General features: G+C 50.1%; 1 protein-coding gene across 1 annotated transcript in view; it reads left to right on the plus strand.

The window, feature by feature from the left end:
• STARD10 (StAR related lipid transfer domain containing 10) overlaps positions 1 to 15,916 on the plus strand; it is a 34,496-nt gene extending 18,580 nt beyond the window's left edge. The window contains 5 exon segments of the mRNA XM_007940971.1: positions 11,972 to 12,119; positions 12,767 to 12,870; positions 13,535 to 13,652; positions 15,362 to 15,414; positions 15,671 to 15,916. Of these exon segments, the coding sequence (XP_007939162.1) occupies positions 11,972 to 12,119; positions 12,767 to 12,870; positions 13,535 to 13,652; positions 15,362 to 15,414; positions 15,671 to 15,916 (669 nt within the window).
• The last annotated feature ends 8,032 nt before the right edge of the window (positions 15,917 to 23,948 follow it).

The raw sequence follows: 23,948 nt of genomic DNA on the forward strand, positions 1-23,948 counted from the left end.
GGGGTCCAGGAAGGCTGGAAGGGGAGGAGGGGGAGGGAGGGAGGGAGAAGGAGGCAGAGCAGGGATGAGTCACTCAGCCCTGGATGGAGAGCAGCAAGGAAGGGCCCAGCTCCCTCTGCTCAAGGAGCTCTTTCTAGGCAAGAGTTGGCAGTACCTCTGCTCTCCACCAGTCTCATGGGGCTTGCACTTTAGGGGAGAAGATGGGTTGGGGGTATCTGCTGCCAGATCCTCTTCTCTTCAGAGAAGAAAGCCATTGGGTTTGTCTGGTCATTTCTCAGATGGAAATATTGAGGCCCAAAAATGAGGGAAGGAGATCCTGTATTGGGTCCACACTACATGTGCCCTTGGGGTTCTTACAGCTCCCTCCACTCCAGGCTGGTAGTATAGAGACCATTCAGAGTCAGATCCAACATCCCTTTCCACTCTACTAACATCCCCAACAGCCCCAGCCCTGATCATGGACCCCTCAGGGTCAGTGCTCATTTGTCCAAGCACTGGCCAACCTGGGGTTCCTTGGGTCCTACACAAAAAAGGACCTGGTTCTTGGGGAGCAGCCGTAGAGTCTCTCCAGGCTCCAGGCTGTCCCTCTACTTCTCTTTTTGAGCCATTGTTTGGAAATCTTTCAAATGGGTATAATCCTCCCAAGTAATCAAGAAGATAGAATTAGGTGAGTATGCAAAGCTGCTAGTACAGAGCTGGCACAGATTAACATTTGTTGAATGGATGAATGAATGAGCACAGTCTGAAGCTCCCAAGGGGCAGCTCCAGTTCCTCCCTCCTCCATCCTTGTTCACTCAGGTTACCTCATGAAACTGCACGAGCTCTTTCCTTCCCCCAACCAGCCCAGGCTGTTTCTACCTTCAGGCTCATGCCATCACCTCTGCCAGGAGGTCCTGCCCCTCCTTTTCAGCTGGGTGCCACCTGCTCTTCTATTCTTCCATTAGGACTTAGCATAGGTGCCTCTCTTGGTACCCAAGTCACCAGCATCCCTCCTTCCCTGCCCTGATCACCCAGGGTTGTCATTGCCTATACCCTGAGTCCCTAGCTTGGAGGCTCCTTGAAGGTAGGCGGGCCCCTAGTCCCCCTGGCTCCCACTCCCAGCATTGTGCTGGCCTCTGGGCAGAGTGCCACAGTGTATGAGACCAGCTAGATGATGTGGAGAATTTCCAAGTTAACTCGTGTTTGTAAGCATGGGTGGCCTCAGGCTCTACCTCAGGTGTGTCCAGGCTTCCAGGTCTGAGGAATAAGGTCCTCAGGGCTCTGACCATGCTTTTAACTTAGAAAGTTAAAGTGTGCTTTTTTAAAATCTTTCATAAATTATATTGTACCAATAGTACCAAGAATCTAAAAATGAAAAATAAATCACCCAGAGCCCCAATTTCCTTAAACTTTTCCTTGGTGCCTTCTAGCACTCACTCAAGATCATTTATACCTAGTTTAAATCATGGGAGGAGCTCTGGTGGTACAGTGGTTAAGGGCTTGGCTGCTAACCAAAAGGTCATTGGTTCCAACCTACCAGCCACTCTGAGGGAGAAAGATGTGACAGTCAGCTTTTGGAACTTGGTGGGGCAGTTCTACTGTGTCCTGTAAGGTCACTCTGAATAGGAATCAACTCAATGACAGTAGATTAGGCTAAACTATGGCACAAGGAGCTCTGGTAGCATAGTGGCTAAAGCACTTGACTGCTAACCAGAAGGCTGGCGGTTCAAACCCACCAGCCACTCCTTGGAAGGAAGGTTGGGCAATCCTACTTCCATAGTGATACTGCCTCGGAAACCCAAGGAGGGGTCGCTATGAGTCGGGGCCGACTTGACGGCACATAACAACAACAACAATAACAATGGCACAGGTACAACTTTGTATCCTATTTTGTTCATTTAACATTGCATCTGTAGACATTTCTCACGTTCTATGGAATTATTAATTCAAGAACTTTTCTGGCAGCTGCTCCATGTCAGGCTTGATACTGTGTTCCTAGGGTTTGGAGCTGGTTCAGCCGCTGCCCCAGCCCTCGGGGAGCCCACAATCCTCAGTGGATGTGGAATATCATTAAGATAATGTGTCATTCTTAACCGAACTGGTCTGTGCTGTTGATGGTGTTTCACATTGCCCTTCAATATGTTTTGCTAATTACAAAGGAAGCAATATTGTCATGAATATTGCAACAGAACTTTTTTCTTATTTTATGTTTTTTCTGGAGTATAAATTTCTGTCCTGGGATTCTAGGAACTGAGTCAAGAGATTGATTTTGATGATAATTGCAAAAAAAAAAATTGCCAAATTGTTTTCCCAAATAGTGGAACCAGTTTTTGCTGCCATCATCTGTATAACAGTTTTACCATATCCTCACAAGCAATGGATATTTTGTATTTTTTTGTTAATTTACTAAGTATAAATTGGTACTTCATACAATATTAATTTACTTTTCTTTGATTATCAAGGCTATTAAAGATCTTAAAGCGAGTCCCAGAATCTCCCCTGAACTTGTCTCAGTATTTCTGAGGGTAACCCCTGACACTCCACTTTATAAGGGGATGGTGGCAGAAGTAGTAATCATCATTTAAGTGTCATAAAGAGTTACAGAAGTCCAGGAGGTTTTCAGGAGTCCTTGGGTGGCGCAAATGGACAAGTACTCAATTCCTAGCTAAAAGAGTGGAGGTTGGAACGCACCCAGAGGTGTCTTGGAGGACAGGCCTGGGGATCTGCTTCTGAAGGGCCACAGCCTTGTAAACCCTGTGGAGCAGTCTACTCTGCACACTTGGGGTCGACATGAGTCAGCATCTACTCAGTGGCAACTAACAACAACAAGAGGGTTTCCCGACTCCCCTTTTTTTCTGAATTCGACAGAAGCAGCACTGATGGAGGTGGGCCCCAGCCCCTAAAACTCAGAGAAGCTCACACACAAGCACACAGGTATCGGTTCTCCTGTTCATTCTTCTATTCAGGCAACAGTTCTTTACTGAGCACTTGCTGGATGCCAGGCCCTGCACTAGGCACAGGGATGCTGAGGTGAACAAGAGGCCATAGCACTGAAGTCTAATTAATGTATTAATGATGGAAGGAGGCACCAGGGATTGGAGGAGACAAAGAGGAAAAGGCATTAGTCCAACCTGAGAATTTAAGGGCTGGGCAGTTGCATGGCAGGGGGATAACTAAGCTGAACTTTGAAGTCCAAACAGGAAAGGAATTTGCAAAGGGAAGTCCGGGTAAGGTATTCTGGGCAAGCCTGGAGGAGGAAGTGCTTCTGCACTCCTCACAGCAGGCCTGATTAGAACTCCCCGAGAGACAGGCAGACAGATACACATACACACACACATCTACTTTCCCCGATCTCTTCTGCCAGAGCCCTGAGCTGCTCAGGAGGGTTTGAGAGGTGAGGGCATGGGACGGGAAGTAGGAGGAAGGACTTAGTGTTCTCCATTCTGGGAGCCCTAGAAATCCAGAGGCCCAATGCTGGCTTCTTGAGCGCTTTGGGAGGGGCAATGGGGAGGACTCTGAAGCCAGCTGGTGATGAGCAGGCCTTGGGGAAGAGAACTGGGAGCAGGGAGGTCAGAGCTGCCTCCAACTCCCCACCCCCATTAGCCTCTATGCTCTACTATGGGCCCCAGGCCAGGCTCTGCATCTCTCATAGCTTCATTTTCCAGGTCTGACAGGATGAGGGGCATGCCTGGCTCCGGTTGTGAAGGTAGGATGGGTGGATCTGAGCAGTGCCTTGGAGTAAGAAGTGCCCACTCTGTGGAAGGATCTGGGGCTTTTTTTTTTTTTTAAAAAAAAAAACACAACACTTTGTTGCTGCTTGTCCCTGTATGTTTTGCCCTTTGGGGATTAGCAAGAAGGTGTTCTTGGCAGGGCCGGAGAAGGTAGGGAAAGCTGGTGGAGCCTGGTGCTAGGGCCTGGGGCTGAAGCACAGGCAGCTAGCTGCTGCCAAGGGCTTTATGTGCAAGTCTCATTTAGTCATCACAGCACTGCTCTGAGGGGATGATTATCCCTGTTTGACAAATGAAGATACTGGCACTCAGAGCTGAAGTCTTTTGCCGAGGCCATAGCCACACAGTCAGGATGTGACAGGGCAAAGGCCTGTCTGAGCCATACATTCCCAAGCTGCTGCGTAAACTGTGAGCCTTTGGGGCCTGCCTGGGCCTCATGGGCCAGTGGGACGGCCTGAAGGGTTCTCAAAGGGGGCTTCAAGGAGCAGAGCCCTAGTGCTGGATTTTTGCAAAGCTGGCCCTATTTTTAAAGCCCACTTGAGTGAGAGGAAGAATCCATGAGCTCAGCCTCCCTGGTCAGCAAACCCTTCCAAATCCAATGAACACTGCATAATAACCATTAATTAGTTTAGTCTCCAGTTGCCAGCATGTTTGTTTTGTCTGGGCCAATTCTCCTACTTGATAAAGGTAGCAGAAAGTTCTGACATATTCGGGTCGTACTTAGGCTCCAGTTCTCTGTTCCACCACTTTGTTAGCTATACGACCTTGGCCAATCATTGTACCTCAAAACTTCAAAATCTGATTTGAGACCGGATATGTGAGGTCTTGGGGTAGGGTCTGGAGCTCACCTGTCTGTATATCAGTTTGTTTGTTATCATCCCAGCCTTTGCCCCTCGAGTCCAGGACACAGTCCCATGGAGGTGGCCTGACTTCTTTCTCCCTGTCTCAGGTTGGCTCTCTCCCAGGCTCTGGGGGAGACTGCTGCAGCCACCCCTGCTGCTGAGCACTGGGAAGGCCTTCCAGAGAAGCACAGGGCAAGGAGTGAGGGAGAGGGGGAGAGTGAGGCACAGCTTGGGCATTGACCCTGCTCTGTCCTTAATTATTTAAGCCACTAGGCCTTCGTACTCATAAGTCCCTCTGTCTGAAATGCCCTTCTCCCTACCCCCTTTCACTTGTTCAGTTCCTTATCCTTGTAGTCATCTCTGCTCCCACAGTTCTATGTGCCTCCCTCTCCCAGCCCTGCTCATTCTCTATTGGGATTTTGTGTCCCTGTCTTTCCTTACCACCCCACTTGAAGGGACTCCTTTAGGACTGGGCCCAGGTCAGGTCTACCTCTGGATCCCAACTACCCTGTGCAGGTCTGACGCAACCTCTTCAGCAAGTGGTTAATGGAATGGAAGCATAGGACTGGGACTAGGGTGAGGCAAAACAGGTGGCTAGGGCACATATATGAGGAGGCACATGGGAATTTGATCTAGACCTTGCCATACAGAAGGGTGAATGGCCACCAGTGCAAGTCTGCTTTAGGCCACCCTTCTCTCCTACCTCCAGCCCTTGTAATCACAGCTGCTATTTAAAAAAAATTTTTTTTGAACATTTACTTTTTGTTAGGCATATTACACATATTCATTTAATGTAATCACACATCCCCAAGAGATACGTACTCTTATTAACCCCATTTTTCAAATGAAGAAATTGAGACCCAGAGGAGTTAACTCTTGTGATGAAGGGAGGAGCTGGGATTGGAACCTAGGATTGCCAGGCTCCAGGCCTGAATTTCACTCTCCTGAAGGCCTTCCTTGTCCAGTCCCTTCTGACTGCTGATCTGTGGGGCTTGGAGTGTTGAGAAGAGGTGCCGGTGCTGGTCACAGGGGTCTAACAGAGTATAGGGGACACAGCCTGTGTTTCTTCTGGTATCACTTGCTCTCTCTGGGCCTCAGTTTTCTCAGTTGTAATATGGCTGCAAGTCAGCCTTCCTGCTGTCCCCGGGCTTTAAAGGCTTTGGGGGATTGGCTCCTTGGTGGAGCAGCCTTTCATCCCTTAGTTCCTATCTCCAGGGGGAGCTCCCAGGGTCCAGCTCAGGTGACTGACTCACCCAGAGCCTAATGGCTGTGAGTCCTGGTCACAGACCCACCCACCAGGTGCACTCAGGTGACTCATCCTACTCCCCCCCCCCCCCCGTCCCTCCCAGGCCTCTTAGAATTACACTTTTTGTGGTGTGGCTGTTGCTGCCCACCTCCACCAGCAGAAATAATACCAGATATAATTTCCACTGTGGGGTGTAGACGTGCTGCCTCTTGGGCAGGATGTGGAAAGAGCTGGACCCAGAGATGGGCTGCAGCTGCAGGATGAAGATGCTTGTGGACACTTGCCTGACCAGGTGACCCAGCTCACCTCAGTTTCCTCACCTGCAATATCGCCATAGCCAGGGTTCTTACTCACCCAGCGCCCTCCTTCTAGCAGGACCTTATACTGGTCTTTCTCCCCAAGAGCCTGCTCCAAGCCTGGGAAATCTTCGAAGTTTCTATCCTAAAGTGTTTTGCTGACTTTATCTTGTGACTCCATATGTTGCACCCACTGTGTGTTGCCTCAGAGGCAGGCGAGAGGCTGGACCTTCAGGCTCTGGGGCTACAACACCCCACAGCCCTTGAGATCAGGGGTCTTCAGAGAGCAGATGGGCAGTGTGGCCCCTTCCTAGTGTGCATCCAGTATGCAGCTGAGCCCTGGAAGCACAGAGCCTGGCTAGAGGGAAGGCAGTACTCCAGGCTGGATTCTAACCTACCTGCAGTGTTTTGTTGTCACAGCCTTTCCATACACTCACTGACCAGGATTGGAAGACTTGCATGTCCAAACTAGTTTCTGAACTTGCATTTAGAGATGTTCTAGTTTGCTTAGAAGCCACTCTTAAGTGCTCCTTCATGGTCAAGAAGGATACAGGAAGACCTGGTTTCTTGCTTTATGATTTAGTCAAGTTGCTTAGTATTTTGAGCCTCAGTTTTCTATTGTGCAGCACAGAAATGATAAAGTGTCCACTTCATAAGTTTGGAGTGCAGAGTGAGTGTGTGTTGAATGTCTGGTGCAGTACCTGGGCCGTGGTGTGGCTGCTCAGGAGAAACTTGTTTAGATGCTAATGATGCCAGATCTGCCCTCTGCTGTCTTCTTCAATCTCCTTTCTCACCATCACATCCCTCTCATCACTTTGTTCAATCACTTACTCATTAGTCATTCATTCACTCACTCATGTCTTACTAGTTTCCTTCAGTCTGGAATACTTCCCCAGTTTTTCGTTGACTTTCACAGTCTATAATTGGCCTATAAATGTCAACTTTTAAATTGATACTTATAGGCTAGTTATTTTAGAAAATGTCCTTCATTTTGGGTTTGTTTGATGTTTCCTTATGATTAGATTTAGGTTATGAATCTTTATAGAAATATGACATAAATGATGACTGTATTATTCTCGTTGCATCCTCTCAGGCAACACTTGATTGTAATTTGTCCCCTTACTAATGATGTTCGTTTTAATCACTTAATTAAGGTGGTGACTGCCAAGCTTCTTCACTGTTAAGTTACTCATGTCCCCTTGGTAATTAATAAGTATTTGATGAGAAGGTGCTTTGGAACTATGGAAATACCCCACACTTCATCAAAGATTCAGTTTATTTATTTATTCATATCTGTATATACTTTGGTTTTCTATTTTACTCAATGGAGTATAATCTGTTACTATCATTTATTTCAGTACGCAGGTCGTCCCAGATTTGACCTGTGGTAGAGTGACCAACTGTCCTAGCTTGCCCAACACTGAGGAGTTTCCTAAGATAGGGGACTTTCAATGCTAAAACTGGGAGAATCTCAGGCAGACCCAGATCAGTTGGTCACCCTACCAGTGGGACACCTTCCAAAACTGGCTTCTGTGTCTATTGGACAAGGCCCCTATCATTCTTGGAGTATTTTCTTACATTCTGGCACAGTAAGATGTTCCAGGCTCATCTTACACTTTGACTTAGCCCTGGAATCAGTAATTTCTCCAAAAAGCCCTAAAATCAGGAACTTTATAAGTACACCCACTCCTGACTTATTGACATGGTTAAGTTCCAAAGACCTGGTCGTAATGTGAAAATCAGTGTTATGCCAAAATGGAGGATGACTAACTACATCACTACATAACTGCCAAACCACTAAGAATCATGGCCCAGGTAAATATGACCACTGAGACACATAACCTGAATCATCACAACCAGCATTACTCTCACCTTGTACTTGGGTGTTTATTACTGCCAGATGTGCGTTGTTAATGTGCAAAAAGTTGGATAGTAGATTTTTCACTATTGCTATAAATGCAAAATGTTGGATAATGAAACAGTCCATAAGTGAGGAGTATGTGTATAGGGCTACACCACATCATGGAAGCTCCAGCCAGCCAGAACTCATTTCCATTTCCCTGACAAGCCATACTCGATGCCTTTACCCTTGCTTCTTTCTCTGCCAAGGCCAATTGGCCAAACATCTACCTTCTGAGACTGAACTTCTCCTTGAAGCCTGATCCTACCCACCCTGCAGAGTTGGTCTCCTCATCTATGCCCCCACTGGACAGTTTAGGGCATCTCCCCATTTCCAAGTTTGTCTCTACCTTCAACTGGAAGCTTCTCAAGAACAGCCCTCAGATTCATCTCTGACTCTTCTGTGCTCAGGACAGGGTTGGAATGGGGAAGAGTGGGGGTATTAAATGATTGGATCTAGTCACAACCCCTCATGGAGCGGAAAAACAAATAGGGACAGAGGGGGAGGGTGGCTTAATCAGGGTCACACAATGAGTTTTTGCAGGCTCAAGGCTCTCCTTGAACTTCAGCTTCTTTAATTCTAAAATGGGGCTAATACCTCAGAGCATTTGCTGGAGGAATATAATGCCATAAAGTGTATAAGCACTTAGTACAGTTCCTGGTGCTTGGTGAGTGCAACTCTCGGTATCACTGGGGGACTTTTTTATTTAAATTTTTTTTAATTATTGAAGAAGCAGTATTGTACATTGTAGAAAATCAGAAATACAGACAAGCAAAAAGAGAAAATAATGCCATCATACTCTTTCCATTTAGAGCTTTCTACTGTTAACACCAAGGATCTCTGGTGGCACAGTGGTTAAGGCATTTGGCTGCTAACCGGAAGGTCCGTGGTTCAAACTCACCAGGTGCTTTGTGGGGGGAGGATGAGGCAATCTACTTCTGTAAAGATTTACAGCCTTGGAAACCTTATGGGTCATTATGCGTTGGAATCAACTCAATGGCAGTGGGTTACTGTTGACACCACTTGTCTGTCAGTTTGTTGTACTGTGGTGGCTTGCATGTTGCTGTGATGCTAGAAGCTATGCCACCAATATTTCAAATATCAGCAGGGCCACCCATAGTGGACAGGTTTCTGCAGACTAGGAAGAAGGATGTGGCTATCCACTTATGAAAAAAAATAAAATAAATTGGCCACTGAAAACCTTACGATAGAAGGGAAACACTGTCTGATACAGTGCTAGAAGATGAGTCCCTCTGGTTGGAAGGCAGTCAAAATATAACTGGGAAGATTTGCCTCCTCAAAGCAGAGTCTACTTTAATGATGTGGATGGAGTGAAGCCTTTTGGGCCTTTATTTGCTGATGTGGCATGACTCAAAATGAGAAGAAACAGCTACATTAGTCCCTGGAGAAGAATATCATGTTGGGTAAGGTAGTGGGTCAGGTAAAAAGGGGAAGACCCTTGTTCTCGTTACCAAGTGCCGCTCTGATAAGAATATACCACAGATGGGATGGCCTTAACAAACGAGGGTTTATTCTCACAGTTTGGAGGCTTTAAGGTCAAGTTCAAAGGACCAGGCTCTAGGGGCTGGGTGAAAGCCCCTCAGCCTTGGGCTTCTGTTCTGCCTCTAGCTCCCGGCCCACTGAAGCTAGAGGCATCTCTTCACTCAGGCAGCTGCTGGCTGCTGAGGCTGCCAAGCCCAAGGTTGACAAGTAAAAAGGCACAGTCCCGATGTTACCAAACCACATAGCAGGCCATTAACTCAAGTCCATTGTGTGTCCCCAGATCCGCAGAGCATGCGGACACAGCTACATGCAGAGTCCAAACATGCCATAAGCTGGAGACCATTCCCCAAGGCTTCTGCTTATATACAGGAAGCAGACCACATTCCCTAAGGCAGCTACTCAGCTACTCAGCTGCTCACAGTAGATTCTACCATGGAGTTGATTACCAGTCTCATCATGGGGAATACTACATCCAGCTGCCCAGCCACTTAACCAAGCCCAGCCAAGCTGACGCACAAACTTAACTACCACAACCCTCAACAAGATGGATTGACAAAGTGGGTGTGACAGTGGCCTCAGGCATAGCAAAGATTGTGAGGATGTGGCAGGACCAGGCAGTGTTTAGTTCTGTTGTACATAGGGTCGTTATGAGTCAGAATTGACTCGATGGCACCTAAAAACCACACTGTTGACACATTAGTGACTATGCTTCCTGATCTCTTTCTGTGTATATATAGTATATATTGCCTAAAAATAAGATTATGCTATGTATTCCAGTTTTTAACCTGCTCCCCCCCCCATCGCAGGTAGTAATCTCCACCATTTTATTTTAGTAAAATTTCAATGTCTCTAATACTCAGACCATACTCATATGTTTCCAGTTGTCCCCAGAATGCCCCTTACAGATGATGTGTCCCAGTATACAATCCTGGACCATACTTTGCATCTAATTGTGTGTCTCTTCGTTTCTTTTTTATGACTTTGACTCAGAAAAGAACCTGAGCCAATAGGGCTGTAGAATGTCTCACCATCTGACACTGTCTGGTTGTATTCTCATCATGTCATTTAGTTGGTTCTTCTGTTCTCTGTAATTCCTGTAAACTGAAGTTATAACCAAGACTTGATGAGTTCATTGTACCTAGAAAAACTAGTAGGTGCTGGTGTATCCTTCTTGTGGCATCACATCCCCATTAGTGGTGCCGAGACCTACCCTGGGATTAGGTGGAGGCAATGGGATCTTCCATCCTATGTATCTCCTTATAAATAAAAAGTAATATGTCTGAGGTTCCCTTAGCACCTTCTGAATGCCCAATTCTGGGAGACCTTTTATCTTATTTTATTTTTAAAATTTTTATTGTGATTTGGGTGAAAGTTTACAGAGCAAATTCATTTTCCATACAGCAGTTCACATACACTTTGTCTCATGACATTGACTGACATCTCCCACAATGCAACAGCTCTCCTCCCACTTCCTCCTCATAGTCACCTCTTCCCTGTGTCCTTCCCTCCCATGCACTCTTGCCCCCTGAGCTGTCTCTCTGTGCATACACAGTCCTTCTATTCTCTGGGAGACCTTTTTAAACTAGAAACTTTGTCCATTTGCTGATGGGAAACTGACCCGGAGGTTTGGGCTGTTGGGTTAAAAAAAAAGTCAAAGAACAAGAACATTGACTGAGTTTCATCTTGCTGTACAAGTCGAGGGAAACCTGGCCTGTTTTTATTTGCTTTCCAGACATGTAATCTGGGATAAATCCCAGCCCTGCTAATTACCAGCTGGGTCCCCTTGGGCAAGTTACTTAACCTCTCTGAGTTCTTCCTTGAATTTCTTCTCTGGCAGAGTTGTGAGGGTCAAATAAAACAAGGTATGCTTGGCTATTTTCCCCCCTAGATGGACAGCTCTTTGAGGGAGAGGCTAACAAATAGAAAAAATCTGAAGATGTTTGTTGAATGAAATAAAAAGGAGGGCAAGTAGTATGGCCAGGTGATAAATACCATGGGAAGAAGGGAATAATCTATTTAGGCATTCATTGGTTCATTTCTTTGTTCATTCATGCTTTCTTTTCATGGCAGGCTCCAAGCTGAATGAGCCATGATCCTGTGCCCATGAGTTGAGGAGGGAGGCACAGATTTGAGACTCTGCATATAGGAGCACAGGAGGTCAGGAAGGTTTCCTGGAGGAGGGTATTGGGAAGAATAGGGGACTGGGAACTAGTGGGAACTGAGGTGTGGGAGATGGTCTCTGGACACAGGGCCTGTCTCCTGGCACAGGTAGCTTCTGGTAGGGGCTAGGCAGGACTTGTGGAAAGAGGTGAGTTCGTGATAGTTTCAGAGGCCCCTGTTTCTTCCTCTCCTCCTCCTCCTTCTCCTCTCCTCTCTGCCTGTCTGTTCTCTGGTCCCCTGGCCAGGCCTCTGGACACTCCCAGGAACCTTGTATCTGAGCCCAGTGTGACCCTGGCAACCCATGTGTCTGTCTGCAGTGCCGGATGGAGTGCCGCGATGTGCCAGCTGAGACACTCTACGACGTTTTACATGACATCGAGTACCGAAAGAAGTGGGACAGCAACGTCATTGAGACTTTCGACATCGCCCGCTTGACAGTCAACGCTGATGTGGGCTATTACTCTTGTGAGCAGGCACAGCACACTGATCCCAGCCCCCTTCATCCAGGCCCCACACTGAGCTTCCTCCTCGCATCTTTCCTCCTTGTGGTCACTCCCATGATCAGGCTGCTGAGAGACCTGAAGGTTAAGACACCCTTGGGGAGGATCTCCCTGGAGAAGGGCCCAGTCACCCTCTTTAACATCCTTGTAACTCTCACTTACTTGGGCACACATACAAACATGCATGCACTCATATGTTCATGAATACACTATACACACGAACATGTGTGCACACACATGGTATACACACAGTAATTCCGTTGTCCTCTCATACACACACTCATGTATACAAACAGGCCAGCAAGGTAAGAGCTGTGTGAGGTTGTTAGGAGTAAGGATAGGTAGAGACAATAGAGAAGAGGCTTCTGCTCTGTCTGTTTCCTAGTTCCAGCTCTGGGGCTATGGTCTGGTGGGTAAGGACACCCGTTTATATCGGAGCCCTGGCAGTTAACCTAGGTAACCTTGTGTCTCTGGCCTCTGCCTGCCCTCCTTCTCGCATCCCCTCTCTTCCTGTCTGTCCTCTGGTCCCTGTCCAGGGTTCGGGACATTACCAGGTGTCTTGTAAGCAAATGGGCCGGTGGTCTGGCTGACACTGTCCCTTGCCCTCCACAGGGAGGTGTCCAAAGCCCCTGAAGAACCGCGATGTCATCACCCTCCGCTCCTGGCTCCCCATGGGTGCTGATTACATCATTATGAACTACTCAGTCAAACATCCTGTGAGTTGACCTGCCCTCCCTGTTGGGTGGACAGGGTAAGGTGTCAGAGCTGGGCTAGCAGGTCTAGCCTACAGGGAGGCCCATGGCTGCTACCATGAACTTCCCCTCTGGCTTTCAATATCCCTGATGTACAGTGAGAATATGTCTCCTGTCTCCCTGCTGGAGCTCTCAGGAAGGTCAGGAGAGAGAAGTATGGGCCATCACCATGGGCAAGGTGGTGGAATGGGTTGACTTTGACTGGCAGGGCTTTGGGGCAGAACTAGCTGGAAAAAGGGGGAGAAAAACATGAGAAGCAGGGTCCTCTGGCTCTCCCTGAGGCTGGCCCAGCTTGATCTCCACGGGCAGGGATGACAAGTAGGGACAACTGGCCTGGGCAAAGGTTAGTGTGTGTATCTGTGAGTGCCCACATGTGTGTTGTAAGTGTGAGACTCTGTGTACATGAGCTAGACCAGGCCTTCCCCTAGTGGAATGGGGGAAGTCTTGAGAGAGGCAAGGACGACCTCGTCTGATTTTTTCCTTTGTCGTAACACCAGCATTAGGCCTGGCCTGGAGCAGATGCCAGGGGATACGAACTAACGTGTGTGTGTGTGTGTGTGTGTGTTCACAGAGACACCACCTTTGTCCCCCACCCTGAGTCTCACCTCCCTGTGCCTTCCATCCCCAGAAATACCCACCTCGGAAAGACTTGGTCCGAGCTGTGTCCATCCAGACGGGCTACCTCATCCAGAGCACGGGGCCCAAGAGCTGCATCATCACCTACCTGGCCCAGGTAGACCCCAAAGGTGAGGGCTTGGCCCTGGACCCTGTCATGAGATCCTTCCTTGTACCACAGGGGATGGGGCTTAATCCATTAGGGATCCAGGTGAGCATCTGCTAGAGGCTGTTTTATATTTTGAGGCATCTCCATCCCAAACATCATTTGAACCAAGGTTTGAAAAGCATGGGCCAAGTGGTGGCCACATCTCCACTGACAGTGCTTGATGCTCTTTCTTTTCTTAAGCCCCACATCCCATGCTCTTATTTGCTCCCTGCTCCCTGGCTGCTCTCACCCTGTCTGCTTTGCTTGTTATCATCCTCTGCTCATTTGACCTTTGGGATTTTCCAGGCCTCAATCTATTGGTAGTCCTTGAGAGGACTCAGCTATTCCTGTAACTTCCGTGACCAAAAAGACCACCGAGTGTCTCTCCTGAGGTCCAGATCCCTGTGGTCACTGGCTTCCTGGATGCTTCCCTCCAGATGCCTTCCGGGCACCTTAGACTCACTGTGTCACCCCACTAATACGCCCCTCCTCCTGAGTCTCCCATGCTGGGAGCCTGGGAGTCATTTGGGGCTCCTCCTTCTTCCTCAGCTTCTATCCAATCACCAATTCTTACTTCCTGAATAGCCCCCAAACCTTTCATTTCTCTCCATACTCACAGGAACCTTTTCTATCTATACCAGCCACCAGAGGACGTTTTCTAAGAAACTTGTCTCCTAATAACTTGACTCTGCTTAAGAATTCTTCTAGTAACTCCCCATTGCCTTCAGAGGAAAGTCTAAGTCCCCCTCCCTAGTCCCTCCTTACACCTTATACTTTCCCACTTCCCTGCCCTGGCAGTCTTCCCCTCAGCCTAGAAACACCTCTCCTCCCTTCTCTGTCAGACAAACCTTTACTCATCCCTCTAGGTCTGCTTCAGCTGTCATTTGCTTTATCTCTGATCCCTCAGGAGTCACTGGTTCCCTGTTCTGTGGGCTTATCCCCCTCTAGCAGAGCACTTGGCACACTGTGGGCCCTGCAATGAGTTCCTCCCAGTTCCCAAGGCTGGCCAAGGGTTGGTGTCATTGAGTGAATGTGGAGTGAGTGAATGAATGACGAATGACTACAGGATGGGTAAGCCCTGAGCATCTTTGCCTGGGTAAGCCCAGAGCATCTTTGCCTGGGTGTCCCAAGCCTCCTCAGGGCCAAGTGACCCAGGCCCAAGTCTCCTCTTGGACCATGTTTGAGTCTGTTGAGTGTCAAAGGCAAAGCAGACACTTGGGAAAGAGTGGAGAGCTGGGCTGTGGGTTACAGGTGAGTCCTGGCTGGGATGCTTAGTCAAGAGGCCTGTTTAGTCAAGGAGGCTTCCTGGGGAACATTGAGAGGAATTGGTGATGAGAAGGGATGTCAGTGTGAGATGAGAGATGTGACAGACCAGAGCTGTGAGTTAGGATTTCAACCCACATACAGACTGTGGTCTCTTAGGACCCTGTGGTCCTCCTAGCCATCTGGGGCTCATCGAGGGACAGAGGGGACAGAGTTGAGTCTAAGGCCCTTAGTCTGAGGTAGAACAAGGGAGTGAAGCTGATGAAGTCTTATGGGCTTTGCTCATATGCCCCCCTCCTATGGACAAGAGGGTAGCCTACCTGGAAACCCCAGGCTACAGGGAGGGGGCTGCTGTGCTTGTTGGTGGAATCTAGGTCCCTGAGGTCCCTTCCTCCTTTCTCTCCTCACTACCCTTTCCTGCCCTTATAGGCTCCTTACCTAAGTGGGTGGTGAATAAATCTTCTCAGTTCCTGGCTCCCAAGGTGAGTGGCCTTGGGACTTTAGGGGTTCCAAGACTGGAGGAGAGGACTGAGGGGTGAGGGGGTGGAGTCAAAGATGGAGACTGAGAGTGGTGGCAGATTTAGGGCTGAGGGGTGGAGTTGGGAAACTGTAGGCAGAGTAGAGATCCTGCAAACTGGGGCCTGGCGGCTAGTGGGGTGGGAGGGAATGTGGAGACCTATTATCCCCTGGCCTCAGCCACATGCTAATACCGCGGGGCTGCGGGCCCCGGCCCCGCAGGCCATGAAGAAGATGTACAAGGCCTGCGTTAAGTACCCTGAGTGGAAACAGAAGCACCAGCCGCACTTCAAGCCGTGGCTGCACCCTGAGCAGAGCCCGTTGCCGAGCCTGGCGCTGTCAGAGCTGTCGGTGCAGCACGCGGACTCGCTGGAGAACATCGATGAGAGCGCAGTGGCCGAGAGTCGGGAAGAGCGTACAGGCGGCGCCGGAGGCGAGGGCAGCGACGATGATACCTCGCTCACTTGAGCGAGGCACCAACGCAGGGACCGAGACAGAACCTGGGGGCCGAGCCCGTGGGCGTCGGATCCTCCCGCTCCTTCCCCCTCTCCCCTCCCCACAGTTCTTGGGGTCCCTGGATTCGGACCCAGGTAGGGGGGCGGTCTGGCCTGGAGACAGCCTCAATAAACAATCCCACAGACTCTTCCGGCTCGTCACTGTGCCTGCTTCTCATCTGTTCGGGCACAACCGCCCCCCTTGATCCCTGCTCCTACAGGGTTAATTTCGTTAATTAATGATTGCCTGGCCTTTGCGCCTTTAAGCACCCTCTCATTTTCCCGTGTTTAGCTTGGGAGTTTGTCACCCCTTCCTCCTGTCCATCGCTGCTTCCCTTCTCACTGTGTTTCTTAGTTAACTTCATCCTCCCACTAGTCCTTGTTGAGTGTTCATTTTTGCCATTCACCATACACTGTTACCTTCATTGCTCTGAGAGAAGGAGCTAGCCTGGCCAGAGGCCCTGGCTCAGGGTTCTAATGTGTGACCTCTGTTCCAACCAATTGGACCTCGTCTGACTTTCCAGTCATCACAGGAGGGGTGGGGAGGGTTCCCTGGGTCACTGGGCACAGGGCTGTGGGGAGCTGAGGTTGGGGCAGCATGTCCTGCAGGTGGAGGTTTGGGAGTTCAGGTCATCCTGAACCCATCATTACCCCCTAAGTCATTTTGAAGATCTCAGGTCTACGTTAATGGAAAGTGTGGGACTCACATCCCTGGTCAGTGCTCTGCCAAACTGCCCTGAGATCTTGAGTGAGGCCTGATCCTCCCAAGTTGTAAGTGGCTCCCAGGCGCCCTCTGCTGCCCAAGGGACAGAACATTATCAGGTCCAGAGGGGGGCCCTTGTGTCCTATCCTTCCGGTGTTACATACTCCACGTAAACTCTTGGCTGGGAAGTTTTCCCCAAGGTCTGGCCCAGTCCTCCTTTCCCTGGAAGCTCCTTCTCTGGAGGTTACAGCCTACTACAAGCCGACCTTTCTGCAGGGGCAAGGTGAATGGCCAGTGGGGGTGAGCAAGGGATTCTGTAACTCATTAAGACTTGGCTTCCAATCATACCTTTGCCCATACTGGCTCTGTAACTTTGGGCACATCTTGGGACTTCTTGACACCTCAGTGCCCTAATCCACAATCTGGGGTGATGTTACTTGCCTTCAAGCAGAAGTGTGAGGAATGAGGTAAAAGGAGTAAATTGCTCAGCACTGAGCCTGGTATGTAGTTGCTGTTGTTAGGTGCCCTTGAGTCTGCTCCGTCTCATGGCAATCCTATATGTACAACAGATTGAAACAGTGGACAGTGGTGTGCCATCCTCACAATCCTTGCTATTCTACAGCCCGAGGTTTCAGCCACTGTGTCAGTTCATCCTGTTGAGAGTCTTCCACTTTTTTGCTGACCCTTTACATGACAGGGAATGGTCCCTTCTAACCACATGAGCAAAGTAGGTGAAACATTATGGCCATTCTTTGCTTCCAAGGAACATTCCAGTATATAGTGCTCAAATTAATGAGTCTTTTCTCCTTCCAGGGTAAACCCCTACCTCCATCCAGGTGAAACCTGTTCTTCCAAATATCCCCATTGGGCATATGGAAAAATGAAAGCTCAGAGAAGGTATGGTCTCTGGCTTGGTTGGCACCAGAGGTGCCTAGATACAGGACATAGGAATGCCCACCAAACTTCTGGCCCTCATCTGTGTGTGCAAAGGACACCAGGCATCTCTCTGATCCTTGATCAGCAAAGGTGCTGGGGTATACTTTCAGCTAAGGAATCCGTGGGTGCTATGCCTGGGGCAGACTCTTCCCCACCACTCTGCCTATGAGTTGGCACCCAGGGAAAGGAGTGGGAGATCCTTGGAGAATAAGGTGGCAGAAGGAGTTGTTGGAGGAGGTCAGGGGCCACAGTCGTCCTGCCTCCAACCGCCCCTCACCGACCTAGGAGGGGTCCGGACCCCTCTGAGCGGAGAGCTGTCGCTCATTCTTCTAGAAAGCACTCTCCAGGAGAGGGAGGGCGAAAGGCAGAAAGACTTGGGAACAGGTGGAGAAGCAGCAGGCGGGAGTGGTGTAGATTTCAGCCTCAAGAGACAGAGACCGACCAGCGAGCAGCAACACGGGTTGGAGAAACACACAGGACGGGTCCGGAAAGCCGGCCAAGTCAACTGACTGAAGGACAGCAGGAGTCGGGGGCGGGGCCGGAGAGGGGGCGTGTCCCTGTCCCTTCCCCGCCCTCCCCTCCCCGGGGCGTCACGTGGGGCGGGCGGAAGCGCCCCGCGGGGTGGGCGCGCCCGGCCGGGCCAGCGGCCGCGAGTTGGCGGCGGCGGCGTGAATCAGTGGCGGCGCAGGGACCCCGTGTCCCCGCGCGGAGTCTGCGCTCAAAACAGGTCAGTGTGGCTGCCGGCGCCTGTCTGCTCTCTTCTCACCAGGTGTGGCCGGGTGTTTCCCCATTCCTCAGACGGAAACACCGAGGCCGCACGGCAACTCTGCGTCCGGCGCCTACTTCCGCGGGCGCTCCTCCTGGGGTCACCTTGCCTGTTCCCCTGCCCGGTGGTGGTTGCGGGGAGTCTCCTCCTGAGGGCCAGAGACCGCGGGGAGGAGGGCGAACCGGCGGTACAGGAGACTTCCAATTCATAGCCCTTCGCCATGAAGGCTCCCGGGATCCGAGCCCCCTTGCCCTCGGGCGGCTTTCCCCATCTGCGAAATGTGGGCTCCTGCCTCACTGACCCTGAGACCCGTACAACTCTGCAGATCCCTAAGACCCTATGCCCTGGCCCTAGGGCTTCGGTGATTTGGGGCAAGCTACTTCCGGTCTTTATGTCTCAATTCTCCACTAGTAATGGGAGCATGTCCTCCCAAGAGCCCCCACTCGGCCCAGTTGCTGGAAAAAAAAAAAAGGAGGTGCGTATACGCTGAATGGGGTCAAGCTGGGAATGGGTAGTTGAGACTGGAGAGAGCAGGCTTACTGTGCAGCCTAGATGTGTTTGTGTGTGTGTGTTTGGTCCTTAAAACCTTCAGCGTGGTCCTTAGTCCTGAAGAACTCTGGTCAGGATTGATTATATATGGTATTTGTCATATGTATCCACTCCCCCCGCCCCCATGTCCTGAAGAGCCTTCCCTGATCCTCAGGCTAGGGAGAAACACTCAAGGAAGGATCTGACTGTATTCTGGGCACTGGGGACCCGGCCTGGGCACCCAGAATGCCTGTGCTCAGAAAGTCCCCAGGCAGGGGGAGACCACCCAGCAAATTCATTGCAGGGTAGAAGGAGCCCAGCAGAGCCATGCAGACAGTACATTACAGGTGTAGAGATGGAGTCAGAAACACTTGGAAGGCCCAGAGAGGACATGACTGGAATGGGCCTTGGCATTTAAGGGACAGTTCACAGGGCTAGAGGGCCTTCCAGAGGAGGCTGTAACTTGTGCAAATGCAGGAACCTGTGTGGTGCATCTGAGGAATGTCATGGGTGGATGTGGCTGGAGGGGTAGTGGGACAGTAGTAGTGTAGAGAGAGCTCATCTCTTTGTCCCGTGGCTGATAAGAGATTGTCCAGACTCTGGGCCAAGAACCCTGCCTCCGCAGTGGCCACTTCCTCACTGAGTAGGGGAGGAGATGAGGTGTCCCAGACAGAGTCCTGAGGACTGGTGAGGGGCTCAGATGGTTCCCAGGCTTCATTCAAGCATTCAAGCCGCCCTGTGGTCCCCAGCATTACTGCCCCCCTCCACTCCCAGACTCCAGTCATACTCTTCCACATACCAAGCCTCAACCCTTTGTGTACATTCTTTGTACCCTCTTATGTGTCCCCCTTCTCCTCAGTCCTTAGGACTTTAGGTTTCAAAGGTGGACTACTTAATGCCTCCTCCCGCCTGACCAGTCTTTCAGTTCTGTGTAATGTGACACCTTAGGAAGGGTCTTCTTGGAGCTCTATGGGAAGGGGCCCTACACAGAGCCATAAGACTGACTGGGACCCAGGACCGGGAATTCCTGTGTGGCCACCAACCGCTAGGTGACTTTTTTAAGTTTACAAACTCATCAGAGCCTCCATTTCCCCATCTACAAGATGGGTTGATAAATTCTAGCCCCTTGCCCAAAGAGAGGCTGTGCTGGGGCAAGAATTAGACCTGTCCAACTCTAAATCCTACTCCCAGCAGTGAGTGTTTGAATAAAGGAAAGGGAAGATCCAGGGTAAAGGGTCTGTTCAGAGGGGTGCAGAATTTCTGAGAGTCCTGGGGCCTAATGGTGGACCAGGCCTAGGGCACTGGCTGGAAGGAGGGAAGTCCCCTATGCTCTCCAAGGCCCTCTCTCCTCCCCACCCCACTCTTTGGCCAAGTGAGCTCAAAGCCAGCCTGCCGCTGCCCAAACAAATGGCCTCTGTTCCCAGGGTTGGGGGAGGGGAGGCAAGCCCTGGGCTCTAGGCCCATCTGTCCAGCATTGACCCCAGCCCCCCACTCCTTGCTCTGGATCTTAACCCTTGGGAGCCTGGACTGGGTGCTGGGCTGCTTGAGGGCTGGTATGCCTTGCCCACCAGTCATCATTCTCCACCCTACCTCAGGCTCCTTGTAGTCTTGCTGAAGCTGGAAGAGATGCAGAAGGACATTGGTTGGAAAAATGGGGAAGGACAGAGGGAAGAGGGAGAGGAGGGGAGGCTGGAGCAGGTATGACTGTGGACATTCAGAGACCATGTCATCCGGAAGCTTCTTTGACAAATGGAGAGACTGAGGCCAAGAGCCAGAGATAGCCCAGGGTCACACAGCAAGACTTGGTAGGGGTCAGGACTGACTTTAGTTCCGAATCTGGCCCCCAGGGCTCACCCCTTTTGAGGAAAAGAGAAGGAGCAAGAGGGAGTTCTCCTTAATTACCTACCATGTACCAGCCACTGCAAGTTCATTGTTATTTAGCTTGATACCATTCCATGAGACAAAGATCATCCTCCAATGTCATAGGGGAAGAGTCTTAGAGAGCTGAGTAATATCAACAAGAGTGACAGTGGGAGCACATAGTACTGTTATAGGCACTTCTTTTTTTTTTTATTGTGATATGGGGGAAAGTTTACAGAGCAAATTCACTTTCCATACAGCAGTTCAGATATACTTTTGTCTCATGACATTGACTACAATTTACCCCAGTACAACAGCTCTCCTCCCACTTCCTCCTGTTAGTTACCTCGTCCCTGTGTCTGTCCCTCCATGCACTCCTGCTCCCTGAGCTGTCTCCCTGTGCATAAACAGCCCTTCTTTCTCCCATGACTGTTCTCTCTAAGGAGTGTATCTCCTTCAGGTAAATGTTCACCTCATATGCCTATCTTTTGCTTGGCTGGAAGCCACAAGTGTGGGTTCAATAGCAGACCTAAAGGGCAACTAGGGGCCATAGTCTCAGTGGTTCCACCAGGCTCTATCAGACCAGCAAACCTGGTCCCCCTTTTTTTTCCCAAATGATTTTGAGTTTTGTTCCACATTGTTCTCCCTCTCTATCTAGTATCTCCTACATAGATCCCCTTCCAAGTGGTTGACAGTGGTAGCCGGGCACCATCTAGTTCTTCTGGTCTCATAGTTGTATAGGCTGCAGATTGCATGGTGTACCAGTCGCTAGGACTAATTGTTTCCATGAATCTTTGGTTTTCTTCATTCTTCTTTGCTCTGGATGAGGAGAGAGACCCATCGTTGCATCTAGATGGCTGCTTGAAGTATTTTAAGATCCCAGTTGCTACTCACCAAAGTAGGAGGTAGAACAATGTTTTGTGTAGTATGTTATGCCAGTTGAGCTTGATGTTCCCTGTGACTATGGTCCCGAGCCCACAGGTTCAACTACTCACTCCCTCCGGGTAGCCAGCTGTGTGTTGTAGGTATTTTTATGTATATTAACCAATTTAATCTCCCAACAACTCTAGAAGTTAGAGTCTTTTCTATGGATGAGAAAACTGAGGCATAGAAAGGTTTAGTAACTTGCTCAACATTATGTCAAATAAGTAGTAGAAACAGAATTATAACCCAAGTATGTGTTTGCCTTCTTTGGCCTCATTTTCCCTTCTTCCAACCTGACATGACCCCTTGACCTCAGCCCAGGGTCCAGCTCAGTGAAGGGCTCTCCCTTTGGTGGTGGCCAAGGTAGCCTTGAGCAGACCATGATTATACCTGGGTTGGAGGCAGACCCCCGGAGCAGCCCCAGAATGGCATCCCAAAGCCCAGCCATGCTGACCTTGCCCCTCCCTCAGGAGAGTCTAGTTCCTTGGACTGCCCCCTCCTACACTCTTTGGTCTGTCAGGCTGAAAGCTGGGTAGCCAGTTGGCCAGCCCCCTCAACAGCTCTACACAGAGGGATTCTTCCAGTTTCAGGGTGGAATTCTGGCTAAGGGTCGCCACCCAGGGGTTTCAGCAGCAGGAAGACATGGGGAGCTTTCAGAGATCCCCATTCAAAGTGCACTTCCCACAAAGCTCAGGGCCTGCCACTGACTCCACACCAATGCCCCCACCTCTGATCAGAGAGGACATCTTGTCCACCTTCCCTGGCCAGGCCCCCCACACCTACCCATTCCACCCAGTCCTCTGGGGAGGATAGGTCTCAGCCCAAAGAGGCAAGTGACCAATGGTATTGGGTGGGGGTGTGTGTGTGTGTCAGGGTGGGGAGTGGTACACTGGTGGCTTTTGGCACCACCGCCTTCATGTGGAATTTCTCTCTCTCTCTCTCTCTCTCTCTCATCCTTTGGCCATAGCTCCAAAGGGAAAAGCCTATCAGGACATCTGTCCCAGACCATTGGGACAGTCAGAATGTCTGGGAAGGGATATGAAGTTAAGTGATGAGTTTAGTAACAAAATACTTAATAGTAGCAATAGCAGTAGCAATAGCTACCGTTTCTTAGAAACTTACTTACTATGTACCAGGTACTGTGCTAAACATTTTTATGTACTAATTTCATTTAATCCTCATAATAGTCTATGAAGTAAGTACCATTCCCATTTCATAGATGAGGAAACTGATGCCCAGAGAGATGAAGTGATTTACCCTGGATCATCCACTGTGTACATATAGCATAGCTGGGAGTCTAAATTTCTGTTGCTTCTTAGCGACAATGCTGAGCAATGGGCAGCCCTCCAGATGGAGGAGATCCAAACCCAGTCCTGCTCCGGGAATCCCAGTCAGGGTGAATCCCAGGCAGGGACTGGGTGGCCACCTGCTTAGGTAGCACTGTTGGTGACTAGCTGTGGTGATGCCTGCAAGGGCACCTGAGCCCCCGTGGACTGAGTCCTAGGATGAGCACCTCTGGGTCTCAGACCAGCAGATCTAGCCCTTGCTCTTGTCCTGTCCTGTGCTGCACCCTGGGCTTTTGTTTAATATAGTGGTTCTCCCAGACCCCATTTTGCTGATGAGGAACTGGAATCAGAAGTGAAATGATTTGCCTGCAGTTTCCCGGGTGAAGAAAGGAAGAGCTGGGATTGGAACTCAGGCAGGGGGCTCTGATGGCTCTCCACCTCCCTGTCTGGACAAGGCCTCCTGGGCCCCTCAGACACAGCAGCCCTGCCCACCCTGCCTTGTCATAGGCTCCAAGTCTTCTCCCCAGACTAGACTGGGAACTCATTCCTCCCAAGGTGCCTGGGGCCTGGTAAGAGAGGTGTCAGTTACCAAGTGAACAAATCAGGGAAGCGTTCCAGAGCCAACAGGCTGAGGAACAGAGACCAGCTTTGCTCGAGTGTGCAGTGCTCCAGGCCAGAGGGGTGCAGAGGATGACTCAGTGGTCACAGAGGGCCCTCTGGGGTAATGTGACAACATCTTTCTCCTTTTCATTATCTTCATTGTTGTAAGGGCAGAAATGAAGGCGAGGCCTACAAAGGGAAAGGGAGAGGAGGACCAGGACATTCAGCCACTCTGTCCCCATTGCTGAGGTAGAGACCAAGGCTGCACCTGGAATCTCAGTTGCCCAGGAGCCCTGGGGAAGCCCGGCCTGGACCCACCTCCTCTTGAGCAGGCCAGTGTTGAGATGGGTCAGTGCCAGGACAGAGAGAGCATGTCCTGTTCCCAGATGCCTGAGTCTCCCCT

The sequence above is a fragment of the Orycteropus afer genome, unplaced genomic scaffold (assembly GCF_000298275.1).
Source record: "Orycteropus afer afer isolate SDZICR_OR568_19922 unplaced genomic scaffold, OryAfe1.0 scaffold00074, whole genome shotgun sequence".
In the NCBI taxonomy this organism is placed as follows: domain Eukaryota; kingdom Metazoa; phylum Chordata; class Mammalia; order Tubulidentata; family Orycteropodidae; genus Orycteropus; species Orycteropus afer.